This window comes from Narcine bancroftii, chromosome 7 (genome assembly GCF_036971445.1).
Source record: "Narcine bancroftii isolate sNarBan1 chromosome 7, sNarBan1.hap1, whole genome shotgun sequence".
Lineage (NCBI taxonomy): Eukaryota > Metazoa > Chordata > Chondrichthyes > Torpediniformes > Narcinidae > Narcine > Narcine bancroftii.
In genome coordinates, this window is record NC_091475.1 from 197,200,868 (window position 1) to 197,218,205 (window position 17,338).

Below are 17,338 nucleotides of genomic sequence, written 5' to 3' on the forward strand. Positions count from 1 at the left end.
TTTCTGACACTCTGCTCTGTTGAAGATACTGTAAAATTCCCAGAATTAGCCGACACTCTAGTTTCATACAGTATGGACAACCTTGTAACACTCACTATCACATGGGAGAAGGAACTGGAAAAACAAATCCTTTAGGCAGGCAAGTCACACGGTCCCGATAGCCTGTGCTCAAGGCTTCCACAGAGGTAATGAAGCCTTTTTTTTCTAGATTTCAGAAGATGATGAAACTTGGGAATTCTCCCAGAGCATTGTGGAGGCTTGGTAACTGGGGGATGGTGGGGGGGGGGGGGGGGGTACTTAAAGGGGAAGCCGATAATTTTATCCAAAGATCAGGGAATTAAGGGCTGGGGGAAAGGACACAGAGGAGAAACCAGGGGCTGATTGGATATTGAAAATCACAGCAGGCTCCAGCGGACAAGTAGCGTACTCCAGCAGCCACTCGCATGTGCGTTCTTGAATGAGGCTGCTCATACCATTCAGGTGGACAATTAATGCTGACCTAGCCAACAATGCCACCTTACTTTCTATTTTAACTCATTCATAATTTTTTGCATGGTGCATTCAAGCTATGAAATGCGAAATGAAAGTGTCCAGGGCAGTAGGCTAAATGGTTAAAAAAAAGTAGCAAATCTGTAACTGGAGTCGTTTCAGCTCCTTAACGTGCATGTTAGCTTGGGGCTAAGAAGTTTAAGCTAAATTAATGTTACAATGAATACAGATTTTTTTAAATATACATATAACTTTCTTTGTGAATGGAGTGTTACTAGTCTGGAGCCCCTCTTGGGCATGCTTGCTGATGGTTCATTCGTTAACGGCATTGGCTTATGGTGGCCTAATCTAAAGCAATGAGGCAACGCATTGCCAATAAATCCATCTTTAAGCCAGGGTAAGGTCACTATTTTACACAAGGACATGTGTGTCTGACTGAGAAAACTACTTTAAGGCCATGTAGAAGTCTATTAGTTTGCATATCATTATTTTGCTTTCATTCATAAAATATACAGTGCGAATCAATGCAGATTCTTGCCGAATGCAACATTTCAATTTATTCATGACTGTTTATTCTGGGAACCAATGGAGACAAGAGACTATGGATGCTGGAATTTATAGAAAAAATAAACTGCTGGAAGAACTCAGTGGGTCAATTAGCATCCATAGAAGCAAAGCAATGGTCAATATTTCAACATCCTTATAGAAGACAGAGTGGAAGGAGGTAAATCAAGGTAGCTGTCCATGTGCACAGGATATATGAGCATTATTTTGTTTCCTGAGATGAAGACAGAAAGATCCGAAAAAGAAAAAGAAGAGCTTTCCATTCTGGAGCTTCTGAAATGTCTTCCAGCTTCAGATGTGGCTTCCCCTCATAGTTGATGGGGCCCTCGTTTCCCTGTCCCTCATGCTGCCCCAGCCTTCCCATGCAGAACCAAAATCGAGTTTCTCTGGTCCTCATCTTTCCTTCACATCCAGCATATCATCTCTCGCCAGTTCCACTGGGATCCCATCATGAGTTATTTCTTCCCCTCTCACTCCCTTTCTACAGGGAGCCCTCTCTCTCTGGCACCTGATGGTGCTACTCAACCCTTCACTCTCACCCACCCCTCCCCATCTCCCGGCACTGTCCCCGGCAGCTGTAGGAGCTGCCACCTCTGTCCCCATATCCCTTCCCTCACCACCATCCAGGGACCTAAAGAGTCCTTCCAGTTAGAGATCCATGTGCACCTGCTACACCTTGATGTATTGGATTCCATGCACATGATGTGACCCCCCCCTTCCTTACTTATGTACCCACCAACAACTTGGTGTCCATTTCATAGAGCATCCCCACTCTATACTTGATAGTATATCAACTCCCCTTCCCATTCCTGCGCTTGGCCTTCTCCACTGCCAGAGCACGTCCAAATGCAAACTAAAAGAAGGCTTAGCATAGAGGTTAGTACGTTGTCAATGCAGCACTCTTAACCCAGGTTTGAATCCGACGCTACCTAAATAGAGTTTGTAATTTCTCCCCTTGACCACATGGGTTTCCTCTGGATGCTCCGGTTTCCAAAGACTTACAGGGTTAATAGGTTGGTTGGTCACATGGGTGTATTTGGGCAGTGTGGGCTCATGGGCCAGAAGTGCAGCACCGTAAGCACAGTGGGTTACACTGCTAGTGATCGGGACCGGGGTTTGAATCCCATGCCGTCCATAAGATGTATGTACATTCTCCCCATGTCTGCATGGGTTTTCCCCAACCGTTCAAAAAGTACTGGAGGTTGAGGTGTAATTGGGCTGCATGGCCTGAAATGGGCTGTTACTGTGCTGTATGTATGTTTAAAGTGCTTGTAACGGTCCTTAAACATCCAAGTTTAATTAAATTAAAAACACCTCATATTCTGCTTAGGTAATCTAGCCCAGTGTTGGAACATTATTGGATTTTCCACACTTCTTTTGTTCCTTTCCTACTTCCACCAGGTTCTCAAATTTTGTTCACCTTTTCCAATCTTCCCTCATCCCCCCACCCCTTGTTACCCATATTCGTCACCCTTCCCAATCAGACTCTATCTGCCCATCACTCATGTGCCTATCAACCTGAATCTCTTCTCCCTCGGTTTACCTTTCCTACCCCCTTCCCACCAGGTTCCATGTGCCCATCATCCCTGCCTCATCTGATTTCATCTGATCTCTTCCCTCCGCCCCCCCCCTCCTAATTGGCCGAACTTTTTTATTCTTTTCTAGTGTTGCACTACTTGCAAGGTGGCACCTGAGTTGGTTGGTGCAGCCCACTGAACTCATATGCCGAGGCCATGACCTTCAAAAGTAGAACGAGTTCTAATGGCAATGGCCAGCCTCTTCTTAAAGACCAGGAATGCCCTTGGAATGCAGATGCTGGAGTAACCCAGTAGATTAACAGCATTTTGTGGAGGTAAAGGGTAAATGTACATTTCAGCTCGAGACCCTCTATCCGGATGGCGGGGTGGGTTAAGCCCAGAAGTCCTACTTCAGGGTCTCAACTCACTTAACCTGATGAGTTCCTCCAGCAGTTTATTTCATGCCCTTGGCATTTCTTTATGAAGAGCACAGGCCAACTACTTCCTTCAATGGTCTGTGAGATGTCCTGAGTGCACCAGGAATATTCCCTCGAGGCCAATATCATTAACTACTAACAGACAAAATTGCAAGAATACAGGCAAACACCAACACCAAATGATTTTCAGCCCTGCTATCTTGTTTGAAAAAGATGAACAAGAAGAAAATTATTTAAAGTGGCTTCATCAATTAAAAATCTTTTTAAACATTGTTAATGTAAAAGGAAAATGCCTTATCCACGAGATATGTGGGTGCTTTTGAAGGAAGCCCTATGATTTCTAACAAGTTGAGGCCCCATCTTTGATGAATGCTTCCAATGCTTTTACAATGGGTTTCACTGTGAATTTATCGAATGAAATATACAGGTATAAAGTAATTAAATAAACAGAAGGAGCTGGAAATGTACACAATTGAGTCTTAGACGTGGAGAGACAATGCAATCATTGGACTAACAGCAAAGCTGGAAGTAAGGAAAGCATAAGGGTCAAAAAGCAAGACTGCAGAATTCCTGCTCCACAAGTTAGGCAGGAAAACACATTGGCTAAGAAGCCATAAAGAAGCTAATGAGGCTCAATTTAGTGAGGGAATGAAAGGAGGAAGGTGGAGATTTCATGCGTACCCGTGACTCACTATTACTAACAAGCATCACTCCAGACCACAATCAGTGAGGATTGGTAAGAACGTGTCCTCCACAATCTCCATCAGTACTGGAACACCACAGGCTGTGTTCTTAGCCCCCCGCTATATACCTATGACTGTATGGTTCAGTATGACAATACTGTCTACAAATTCGCTGATGATACCACGGTAGTAGGTTGTCTAAAAACTGATGATGAGCCAGCATACAGGATACTTGGCTGAATGGTGTACCAACAGCAACCTCTCACTCAATGTCACCAACGCCAAGGAGATGATTGTTGACTTCAGGAAGGGAAAACCAGAGGTGTACGATCCAGTGATCATTGGTGGATCAGGGGTGGAGAGGGTGCCCAAATTTAAGTTCTTGGGAGTCATTATCTCAGAGGATCTTTCCTGGACCCAACACACTAATGGTATCATGAAGAAAGCACGTCAGCTCTTCTACTTCCTCAGGAGTTTGCGGGGGTTTGGTATGACATTGGAAACCCAGGCAAATTTCTACGGAAGTGTGGTGGAAAGTGTACAGACCGGCTGCATCATGTTCTGGTATGGTGACACCAATACCTATCAGCAGAAAGTTCTGCAAAAGGTAGTGGACGCAGCCCAGGATATCACAGGGAACCCCTCCCCAACTTCTAGAACATCCATGTGTTGTTGGAGAGCAGCAACAATCATCAAGGATCCACACCACCCAGCACATGCTCTGTTCTCGCTGCTGCCATCAGGAAAGAGGTCTAGGTGCCACAAGACTCGCACCATCATGTTCAGGAACAGCTGCCACCCCTCCACCATCAGACTCCTCAACAACAAACTCAGTCAGGGACTCATTTAAGGACTCTTACTTTTGCACTTTTGCACTTTATTGATTTTTTTCTCTCTCTGCAATGCATGCTCAGTTTGTTTACATTTCTTTATTTGTTTACATGAGTACAGTTTTTTTTTTGCACTACCAATAAGTGGTAATTCTGCTTTGCCCACAGGAAAAAGAATCCCAGGGTTGTGTGTGAAATCATGTATGTACTGTATTCTGAAAATCAATCTGAAATCTGAAATCACTTACCGAGATTGAGATGGATGTTGGAGACAAAAGATGTGAGAAAGAACATGAGGATAACAAATCCCAAAACGCTCGAGCATTTCACCAGCAGGGCCTTGTCCATTATCCTATGCTGCAAAGAAAAAAAATCAATATTTAAAAAAAACTTTGTATAAAAATTGCAGTTAACATCATAAATTCAAAGGGATAGAAAGCAAAAAAAAAAATCAAAATGCATTATAAGATCTCAGTTTCTGTGCACAGTTGGCAAGACAGCATTATAATCCATTTGGCTGTCGATCAATACTTGTCAGAACGGCTGAAAATTAATCTTTGATGTTTCTTAACACTAATTTTTTTAAATGGTAATCCAAATCTCAGAGCAGACGTTGGCCCCCATCTGATGGAGAATTCTGTGATGTTTCTTGCATTACTAATTATGAAATGGAATTTTTGTCGAAGATGTCTTCAAGCAACATATACCTTTTAGTGCCTGACCAATCTCATTACTTACAAATTTCCTGATCTCCAGTGTATACACAACAACACTTGTTAATACGCATGGATTAAAGTAGAATTATTGTGGCGGTGCTCCAGAAATACTTCTGCTATCATGTTAACTCGAGTTTGATGCACCCTGAAGCATATTTGGTGTTTGGTAGAATGAGTGACGCCTGTGAAAAATAAATGATGACAACCTTTCTTAAATGTTTCTTACATAAGGGTAACTTGATCTCCAAATATCAGGTGTGTTCTGAGGGTTGGGTGGGATGTGAAAATGTTTAAAAAAAACCTTTCATCCAATTGTATTTTGAGTTTAATATCCCTTGCCTTCCGATTTGGTCCCAAATGTGCCATTTAAACATTATGATGAGACTAAGCAACTTCTACTTGACCTTCCTTCAAGGTTTAGAAATGGCCAGATGGATTTGTCACTGGGCCACAGAAAAAATGGCTCCTGGTAAACATCAAATGCATTTTAATGTTCTTAAAGTAAAATTGATCTATCCACCTTGAAGCCATGTTAATCTTGAACGGTGTCTTTTCCGACAGTTCATTCTTTTTTAAAATATTTTTTATTGATGTTTACATTATGCACAATTAAACAGGACAGTTATATATTGTACTGTAAACTTCAAGAAAAAAACCCCAAAAATCCTTATAATTCAGAGCCCCAACCACTTAGCAAGATTAAAAGCTGGCACGTGGGAACCAAGTGACAACAACCTGGAAATGGACAGCACAGGGCCAAAGCTTCAGAATTCTTTAGGTTATGATAATAATCCATAAATAGGCCCGACATCTTTTGGAAGTTAATATTTGGCTCTCTAATGACATATCTAATTTATCTCTAAACTTAAACAAGATGTAATATCATTTAACCATTGTGTATGTGTAGGTGGAGTACTGACTTTCCATTTAATCAAAATTGCACATCTGGCTATCAATGAATTAAAAGATAAAATTTGGTTTGGAGTTGGGGTCAGTAAAACATCATCATCCTGACATGATCTGAATATAGCAATTAAAGGGCAAAGTTCAATTCTTATAGTACATTCTTACAGTTTTCCAAGGGGGAATATTTACAAGGCTCAGGGAAAAGAGAAAGAATAAACTGGTTTGCTCTTTCAAATACCATGATAGACCCGATAGTTTCCTTTTATGTTTGTAAGAGTCCATGAAACTTAAATGGAAGAACAAGTTTTTTAAGTACTCATTTTTACTGGCTGCTATATAAATGTTCATGTGAAGGAAAGAACATGAAATAAGAGACTGTATTAAACCGTTGCTGTCCAGAGGTATAAAAGAGAAAACTAGGGAAAATCCTGGAGTTGAATTTCATTGATATTGCATTTGGAGTTCAAAGGCTTGAGCTGGGCAGGTTGAAGACAGAGGGAGATTGAGCAACACACAAATTATAGACCTCAAAGTAAAATCCTTATACAGTAAAATCCCCGTCATCCAGAATTCAAGCAATCCGCAGCCTCAACCAATCAGCAAAAGAATCACAGAATATAAATAGGTGAAAAATACCAAAGTTTAAATTGGTCCCCACTAGCGGTCAATTCACCATTCACGCAACACATAATCTTAAGCAACTGGCAAATTCACTTATCCAGCATCTTCCAATCCTCATAGGTGCTGGATACGGGGTGGGGAGGGGGGAGTTACTGTATTATTATTATGTTGTACTGATTCTGGTACAATATATTTTGCTTCTTAAGAAACTTTAGGACAGATGTCCACTAGGCAGAGAATCACCAAGGATCAAAATTAAAAGAAAAAAAAATTGGGTGCTTGACAAATTGGGTGGAAGAGAAAGGGAGAAAGGGTGATCGCAGTTTAGATGTATTCACAGTATCAAAATTAAAAAGGGGGCAAGCAGTTCTTTCCAGAGCACAAAAAAGATAGCTGTTTATGACATTTAGGGTGGCACGGTTAACATAACAGATAGCATAACACTGTTATAGCACCAGACCAGGGCTCAAATATGGCAGTGTCTGTAAGCAGTGAAAACGCAGTGCTGGAGAAACTCAGCAGGTCAAACAAGGTACTTTATATAGCAAAGATAAAGACACATAAGCAACGTTTTGGGCTTGGGCCCTTCATCAAGGTATGGAAAAATGTCGGCAGGTAACCAAGCAAAAATGGTGGGGGGAGTGGGAGGGGGAGATGCACAATCCAGAAAGCAGGAGGTAATAGGTGGATAAGGGAGGGAGGGGGCACCAGCAAGCAGGGGGAGGAGGGATGGCTTTGTGAAAAGAGAGGAAAGGGGATGGAGAGCTGGAGGAAAGAAAACAAAGGGAGGGAAAACATGGGGTAGGCTAGCAGAAACCAGAGAAGTTGTTTTTAATGCCATCTGATTCCCACCCCCCTCTGCAGATGGCTTTCAGCTGGGTGCTCTGGTTTCCTCCCAATCTCCAAAATGTACTGGGCTCATGGGCAGGAAGGGCTTATTACCTTGCGGCACATCTAAATTTTAAAATTTAAAATGATGCATGCTCACAAGCAAGAAAATGTAATTACCATGTGGCATATGAAGTAAACAGTAAAATATCAATTATGTTACTGGACTCATCATCTGAAGACCTGGAATATTAATTTAAACATATAACTTTCAACATGTGGTATTATAAGCTCACGTTTCATTTAGTGTGACTGCCACTTTAAGGGGTTAATACAGGCTGCAACCATTCACAGTTGTGGTGAGACTGGATGGCACCATCAAATACAGACTATAAACAAAGATGATGCTCTGGAGGAAGTGAAAGAACAATGGTTGTTTATCCAGGAAAACAAGTGGTGAGAGAGTCATGTGAGTGGGACATTTACAGAAACAGGATTTCATTATTTGCCACCAGCCATCTGATGAACACGGGGGTGGAGTGGCTCTGTGTAAAATGGACAATTTGGCTGATTCTCCCTGCCAGAGGAATTATTGAGCCACCGTGACCAAAGGTAAGGTCACTTTGCTTGACTCATATCTGGGTTTTGAAAGCAGAAGAATTGCTGAATCGGATTGTGACCAAAGTAATGTTCATTTCAACTGAACCATGCCCTTGGAAGAAACGTGGAAGTTACTCATTTTGTTTGCCCTACACAAGGAAAAGGGGAGTTGTTGTCCAAAAGTTTTTAGCAGTCTGGTCACTCACTCTCTCCAACCTCCTTTGTGATTACTTCTGGGCATCAGTTTAAAAGTCTGTGGTTCAACTATGGACTTCTAAGAATGAAATTTGAAAGAACTTTCCAGAATTGTGCCTAAGCTGTAATGGTTGGGGGTATCACACACACACACACACACACACACACACACACACACACACACACACACACACACACACATATTTTTAGCACATAGTTGGGGTTAAGTTTAGGTAAGCTGTTTTATTATTAATAGTTATTAATAAATATTTTGTTTTAAAAGAAAAACAATAAGTCTCTTGCTGAATTTCTATTGTTGCCAGTCTATGACATAACATGCAAAATTGAAGTAATTAAATAAATTTGGAATAAAATTATGGTGATTTTTTTTTTGTAGTAAATGCAATCATTCCACTAACTCCCTTTTAGGAAAGGAAAATTTCCATTCTTGAGTATCTGACTCCAATGAAATAATGCAGCAAGTCATCCATTTTAAGGGACAGATATGGATGGACGATAAATGCTGAACACTCCATGGAGTGTTCAGCCTTTCACAGGAGTCACCTTAACAAAGAGTGAAAAAAATAATCAAATTCAGAGTTAGTTGTTCAAGCATTGCAAAAAAAAGCCACTACTCTCAGGTGCCATTTTGGATTTAAAGAGATACAGGAGGGGTAGATTAGATTTAGTTTTAGTTTTCTTTTGTTTCTTTTTTTTTTAGATTAATTAATTAAATAGTGGTTTAATTCTGGTTGTCCTAGCTCATATCATCATATTAGACAGATATTACTCTGTGTTTTGACCAAGGGTTGATATAATATAACTCAATTGGTTTCTATCCAGAATTATTTTTAAGAAATAATGTTAAATCACGAATATGGATGGATTTTCTTTGGAATTACATTTATATTAATTTGTGATATATAATATGATATGACATACTTTTTGTTAAATTAGTAGACTTTGTATGTTAAACTCAACAAATATATTTTAAAAAGAAAACATATAGCGTGATTAAGCAGAACAGTGTCAAACTGGGTTTTTGGCATTTTAAATCAGCTCGAATCATAGCATCTTCCTGTCATTCTGTGAGCCACTTGGAATCAAGCTCAAACAGTCATTCTGTGCTGTAGTAGAGGTACGAGTGGACTCCATGGCCACTGAAACTGTCTCAGTTCCGATACCCATCTGAGTAGCTGTCCCTGACTGCACCGGCCTCCAACCAGGCTGATGAGTGCTATGGTCTACAGAAGTTGAAAGAGGTAAGGCTAAAATCTTTTCTTACCGTTTTCTGCAGTTCTTGAATGTTTGTTTCCCAGTTTTTATCTTCTTGTGAAATTTCTCTGAAAGAAAATTGATGTGTCTGGATGTTAAAGTGAATCGTTCAAATTGAAGTAGGTCGAAGACAATCACATCCAAAACCCCCATACCTACTCTTCCTAAAAATGTCAAACAAGAATATTTTATCCAATATTCCTGAATATATCCAACCCTAATCCAAAGAATTCCAATTTATGTTCATTAAAATATCCAAGCTTATCCAAGGATACCCATCTGATCTTCCTGAAAATATGTAACTCTACCTATGGATTTCTTCATCCAATATTTCTAAAAATGTCAAATTCTATCCAATGATTCCCCATGTGATATTCCAAACAATGTCAAACTCTATCCATAGATTCCAATCTAGTATCTGTAAATAAATTAAACTACCCATAAATTTTGAACCAAATCTTCTAATTACAGTGGCATAGTGGTTACTTCACAATTTTAAATTTAATTTAATGATACAGCACGGTAACAGGTCCTTTGGACCCATGATCCCACAGTGCCCGAATACACCAATGTGACCAATTAGTCTACTGACTCTGTATGAATTTAGAATGTTCAAGGAAACCCATGCAGACATGGGGAGAACGTAAAAGCTCCTTACAGACTGGTGCAAATTTGAATCTGGATCTTCTTCTTCTTCTTCAGCTTGGCTTCGCGGACGAAGATTTATGGAGGGGTAATGTCCACGTCAGCTGCAGGCTCGTTTGTGGCTGAGAAATCTGGATCACTCACACTGTAATAGCATTAGGCTAACCATTACACCAGCCAAGTCACCCCGCCAATCGAGCAATCTAGAGGATCAAACTCATAGCCTTTATTAATTATATTTAGTTCATGGAATTAAACAGATTTTAAAAAAAATGATACTGTAAAACTCCAGGTGTCCAACACCTCTGGGGATTGGTTGATGCTGGATAAGTAAATTTCCATGTATTGTGTGACTGGTAAGCTAACCACGAAGGGGAGCTCATTTTAAACTTCCATATTTTAAAAAAAAAATATGCAATTTTTTTTGCCTGTTGTTTGAGACTGAATTCCAGAGAGCAGGGATTTTACAGAACCAGGAGTGGTTATAAGAAGTTGTCGACAGAGCTATTGAGGTTCTTGAAGTAACCTCTCTGGTTCTGGAGATGATGACAATGGAGGAAACAGGAGTCTCAGATTTAAAGAATTAGGCAAGAGATATCGGGCAAGGAAGAATTTTTAAAACAACGAAAATTAATGAGTTAACACCTCAAGATTTATGGAAGCAGAGACAATTTGTGATAGCAAAAGGAAGCTCGACAGGCACTTGAGGGAAAGAAACTTGCAGGGCAAAGGGACTGACTTGACTGCTCCAGAAAGTGATATTTTTCTGATTGGCCAAGTACCCTCCTTCTCTGCTGTTTTGATCCCTAGATGGGCTGAACATCTTCCTTCTGTTCCATATATTCCATCGTGTTCGTAAACATACAAGATATCAAGATTCCTTTATTGTCATGTAATAGTGCAGAACATGTAATATTACATGATCAATTATGATAACTTTTGTTTCCCGTAAAGGCACACAAAGAGGGTTCCACTAGCCCGTGTCCCCACCAATAAGCGAAAGAGTGTCCTTTCAGAGACACCATGGAATTGCCTCCTGCTCTCCCACAACGGCTGCAGCTACTCCAGTCCACTCCAGTGGCAAACCCGAGTTCCGAGTTCCAAGTCTCTAATACAATCAGGAAACTGCTGATGACTAAGGCTCTTTAGGAGCCCATCAGCACCTGACCCCAATACCTAGTTCCCACAAGCCAGCAACCTGCTGTGAGCCTATCAGCTGCTGAGCCCTTGCTGGTCCGCTGCTGAGGTCTCCTTACCTGTTGGGACCTCTCCCAGGCTTCTTTCTGTGTATTGTTGTAAACACTCAATTAATTCACTCGTGCCCTATGTTAACTGGTAATGATAACATCTTGAGACACGATTGTGTTAAGACATGGAAATCCAGAGGGCAAACATGTCAGTATTGCAATGGATGTGAGTATTTAGGGCTATTAAACCAAATGTTGACATTATTTCCAGAAAGATTCAATAAACAGATAATTCAAGTTACCCAGTGGCAGAAGTAGTGCTATCTGGCAGGTCCAAACACAACTTACTCCCTGCTACACATTCCTGAAATGTTGAGAATTAAATCAGTGTGAATCATAGCTCAGTCAACAGACGTTGGCGGGTGGGGAGAGGGGAGGGGGGGTGGTTTGCAATGAAAACCGAAGGGTTGAGATTGGATATGGAGCATAAATCAGTTGTATTTAAATGCAAATCAATAAAACATCAGAGCCAATAAACGCTGAGAAACAGCTTTCCATAGGCAGTTATTACACTGAACGGCCAAAGGAACTGCTCACAATAACTATCCAAGACTCATATTTACAAAACAATTTTTAAAATTTATATATATGAATACTTCTCTTGTATGTGTATTGTACGTTTGCATGTATTGTCATATCTGGTTTTGTGTCTGCATGTTTTCCACCGAGGACTGGAAATCAGTGTTTCGTCCATTTGTACTTGTGCAATCGGATGATAACAAACATGACTTGACTTGATGTCCAAAGAGTCACTTAAAGAGAATGGTCTTCCTAAAATTGAAATAATTCCAATGGAGGTCCTCTCTTTGAGTAAGAAGTCAAAAATTGTACGAGCCACAATTTCAATGGGGCGGCACGGTCAGAGTCTTTTTTTTTTCTTTGGCTTGGCTTTGCAGACGAAGATTTATGGAGGGGTAATGTCCACGTACGGTCAGAGTAGCGGTCAGCTGTTACAGTGCCAGCGACCAGGGTTCGAATCTGGCTCCGTCTGCGCAGTTTTCCCCAGGTGCTCCAGTTTCCTCCTACCATTCAAAAGTGAACTGGGTTGTAGGTTAATTGGGTGTAATTGTGCAGCATGGGCTCATGGGCCAGAAAGGCCTGTTACCGTGCTGAATGTCTAAATTTAAATTTGATGAAATTTAGAGAATTTGACATCATTTTAAAAAAGTCAAGTGTTTCTTTCTTTCAGTAATTGTAGAATTATGAACATGATTTCATTTGAAGTCTATCAACAAAACAAAAGAGAAAATATGGTCCATTTAAACGAGAGGTGGCCAAACCGTGGCTCATGAGTCGCATTTAATTTTAAAACATTCACTCCCATTCTCCATCCCAACCAGAAAAACTGAAAGGCAAACAAACCTTTGAAATGTCCTGAGTTTTTTCCCAAGCACATTTTCCAGGGTGAGAACCTTCTGCATTAACAAACATTTTACTGCGGTCTCTTCTCGGCTGGCAGGATTTATGCGCTGAGCAGTAAGTCTCCAAACATGAATCTCATGCTTCAACTCTGGGAGAAAAGTACAATAAATGTCAGAGCAATAATCAAAATTCAACAGGATGGTTGAGCATCCGATGGTTACAGGAAGGATATTTCATCAGTAAGGTGTGACGTCCTCCTACAATAGAAAATCAAAGTCAAAGATAGGAAGGATATCCCAGAAACTCTTACCTGCAGAACTCGTTCAGAAAAAATGTGTGTGTGAGATACACACACACACATTTATTTGTCTGGGTTTTTTTAAGACATACAGCATGGTAATAGGCCATTTCAGCCCACGAGTCCGTCCTTCTCAATCTCTACCCAATTATGTTACACTACCAGCATATTTAGAACAGTGGGAGGAAACCAGAGTCCTTAGGGAAAATCCACGGAGACATGGAGAGAACATACAAACTCCTTACAGACACCGCAGAATTTAAACTCTGGTCCCGATAGCTGGCATTGTAAAGGCATTGTGCTAACCACTACACCCACCATAGCACCCAAATGTGTGTGTGTGTGTCTGTGTGTGTCTGTGTGTGTCTGTGTGTGTGTGTGTGTGTGTGTGTGTGTGTGTGTGTGTGTGTGTGTGTGTGTATTTATATATGTATATGTGTATTATGTATGTATATGTGAGTGTATAGATAGAGGTGGATGGATGGATGGATAGATAGATATAGATATATAAAAGATATAACACTGAACAAGCCATTAGATATAGCAACATTGCTACTGCCAACCAGGAGATAATTGGGTAATCCTCTTGTCAATCAAGCCTGGAGGCCATAGAAGTTCATTGTACGAATTGCATACAATTTAAATATACTTTACACACTGAAATTTTCTGGGGAACAGATAATTTTATTGGGAAAAGTTACCATTGTTTCTGTCAAAAAGTTTTATTTCTTTTTTTTCTTTAAATAGATTCTGTTTAGTGTGCCCGTTGTTTGGATTTGCTATGTGACCCTATCTTTAACCCAACCTCAACATAAAATGGTAAAAGTACTCAACTGGTCAAATAGAATCTCCAAGGTCTCAATGGTTTTCTCCAATGCCCTGTTCTTTTGTGGGCCTAAATTTTGACCAAAGAATTGTAGACTACAATGTTGGATCCATCTATATTGAAGTATTTGGTCAAAATATTAAGTAATATGTACACATTCTTCTTTTGAATGTCTTGTATGTAGATGAATCAATTCTCTAAAAACAATGTTTTGTTTTGCAAAAAAAATCATAAAACTCACAGTGTTGACCCCTGCCACACTGATCTAACAATCAATTGACAGACTTTCGTGCTTCACCCTTAATCAGTCAAAGCAATGAAATCTATTTGATTGACAGTAAAATTATTTTCACTCCATGATAATAAAGCACTGGTCATTAGAGTCAATATTCCCATTCTGTTTTCCTCAATCCACTTGCAAATGCTGTTCAATTTCCAATGCAATAAATCTCACCTTTAAATTTTACTAAATATTTGAGCAAGTTGTACTGTCCAAGAGGACTTTTGTGTGCAACCTCATTAAAATTATGAAATGCAGGTGGAGATAAAAATGGAAGCAAAGTACTTGCCAAGAATAAATGATTGATAAAATAATTGGTAGAGATAGTAAAAATATATTTGGGACATGATTGGCTGTTGAAAGTTGAAAGGTCTGGACAGAGTAGATGTGGCAAAATTGTTTCCCACAGTAGGCGAGCCAAGAACAAGAGGGGATAACTTCAGAATTGAAGGGTTCCCATTTGAAACAGAGAAACAGAGGAATTTCTTAAGCCAGAGAGTGATGAACCTATGAAATTTGCTACCAAGGGTGGCTGTGGAAGTGGTGTCTTTGGGTGTATTTAAGGCAGAAATTGATAGATATCTGAATAGTCATGGTATCAAAGGTTATATATAGGGAAAAGGCAGGGGAGTGGGGTTGTGGAAGAATAGATCAGATCATGATGGAATGGCAGAAGTGATGACAGGCTGAAGGCCTGCTTCTGTTCCTATATCTTCTTTCTTTTTCAATATTTTTAAACTCATTTTATAGGTAAACATTACATGAGGAGAATAGGAGAACATCATCAGGAAGGGGAAAATACCACTATATGACATCATATGATATAACATATTGCATTACACCATAATTAACAAATATGTTCTCATTACCACAAACTGAAATCTTCAGAAAAAGAAAAAAAATTATTATAAATCCCACATAATCTAAGAAAAAAAACAAAAAAAAAGACTGAGCAGCCTATCCTGAGAATTTATTAATAAAAATTAATTGTCTAGTCTTCACCAACAAAGAGAAAAGAAATAAAATTAAATATAACCCGAAAGGGAAAATAATTAAACTAAGTCATGTGAAAATAATTTATAAAAGGTCACCAAGTCTCTTCAAATTTAACAGAAGTATAAAATGTACAACTTCTAACTTTCTCTAAACTTAAAGATGACATAATTTGAGAGAGCCACTGAGTCAAAGTAGGTGGTTTGGAATCTTTCCATTTAAATACAACAGCTCTTTGAGCCAACAATGTAGAAAACGCTACAACCCAATGTGTGGAAGTGGGAACTTGTCCCACTTCTGGAACTACAATTCCAAAAAGAGCAGTCAATGGATTAGATTGCAAACTAATATCCAGTATAGCTCACAAAGTCTTAAAAATATCGATCCAATACCTCTCCAAAATAAGGCATGACCAAAACATATGAGTTAGAGAAGCCACTTCTGATTCACACTTATCACAAATAGGACTAACATTAGAAAAAATACAGGCCAATTTGTCTTTCAACATATGTGCCCGATGTGCCACTTTAAACTGAATCAAAGAATGATGAGCATATATTGAAGAGGAATTAACCAATCCAAAGATCTTCACCCATGTAATTGAAGTTCCTCTTCCCAGACCCTTTTAATTTTGTCATTAGAATTTGATTGAAATCTTAATAATTTATTATAAATGTTGCCTATTAAACCCTTGAGAAAGGTTTAACTGAATAAAAAGTATCAACCAAATCTGACTGGTACAATTTTGGAAAGTTAGGCAGTAAATTATACAGAAAATTTCTAAATTGGAAGTATCTAAAACAATGTGACTTAGATATTTCATATTTATTAACCAATAAATAGTTCAAAAGACATTAAGCTACCATCTATAAACAAGTCTGAAAAAGAAATGATTCCTTTAACTTTCTAAAAAGAGAAGACTTGAGCAATTATCGACAGTTTGAAAAAATAATTAAGAGAAATGGTACTAGATAACATAAAATTTTTGTAAAGTATAAGAACTTCCGAAATTGAAACCAAATTTGTAATGAATGTTTAAGTCTTGGGTGGAAGGAATCCTTACTAATCTTGGAAAATGTAAAAAGAAGAGCTGTTCCCAATGAAGAGACTCCTGAATACCTTTGCAAGGAATTCTGTTCTTATATCTTATGGTCTTATGGCTGTGCTCCCAGAATAATGGTAAGGTAGTGTGATCAATCACAAAAAAAGATTTTAAAACCTGATTGCTTTTACCATATTGCAGTCCCTGAGTAGATCATCAACCACAGGGTCATAGTCATGGTGAGATACAGTAAGGAAACAGGCCACTTAGCCCACTGAGTTCATTTCAAACATCACACACCTATTTACATTTAATATCATTTTTTATTATATTTGGTCCCAGCTTCCACCACTCACCTCTACATTAGAGGTAATTTACTGTGGCCAATCAACCAACCAAGCCACATGAGTGTTTGATGTGGGAAGAAACCTATTTAGCCACAAGGAAAATGTGTGAACTCTCTCTTCTCTTTCTCTTTGGCTTGGCTTCGCGGACGAAGATTTATGGAGGGGTATGTCCACGTCTGCTGCAGGCTCGTTGGTGACTGACAAGTCCGATGCGGGACAGGCAGGCACGGGTGCAGCGGTTGCAGGGGAAAATTGGTTGGTTGGGGTTGGGTGTTGGGGTTTTCCTCCTTTCTCTTTTGTCAGTGAGGTGGGCTCTGCGGTCTTCTTCAAAGGAGGTTGCTGCCCGCCGAACTGTGAGGTGCCAAGATGCACAGTTGGAGGCGAGATCAGCCCACTGGCGGTGGTCAATGTGGCAGGCACCAAGAGATTTCTTTAGGCAGTCCTTGTACCTCTTCTTTGGTGCACCTCTGTCTCGGTGGCCAGTGGAGAGCTCGCCATAGAACACGATCTTGGGAAGGCGATGGTCCTCCATTCTGGAGACGTGACCCACCCAGCGCAGTTGGGTCTTCAGTACTCTATAGTTCTGAGGATTCATCCAATTATCCCAACAATGCTGTGCCAGGGAGTCAACCTTCCA

At 39.8% G+C, this 17,338-nt stretch overlaps 1 protein-coding gene across 4 annotated transcripts in view; it reads right to left on the minus strand.

Moving 5' to 3' along the window:
- oca2 (oculocutaneous albinism II) overlaps positions 1-17,338 on the minus strand; it is a 484,102-nt gene that overhangs the window by 148,462 nt on the left and 318,302 nt on the right. For all 4 annotated transcript variants that reach the window (XR_011342330.1, XM_069891904.1, XM_069891903.1 and 1 more), the window contains 3 exons: positions 12,916-13,063; positions 9,672-9,729; positions 4,769-4,877 (listed from right to left, as the gene is read on the minus strand). Coding sequence is in view for 3 of the 4 variants with exons in the window: in XM_069891904.1 (XP_069748005.1) it covers positions 4,769-4,877; positions 9,672-9,729; positions 12,916-13,063 (315 nt within the window). In the remaining variant the exon portion in view is untranslated. The remainder of the gene's footprint in view (positions 1-4,768; positions 4,878-9,671; positions 9,730-12,915; positions 13,064-17,338) is intronic.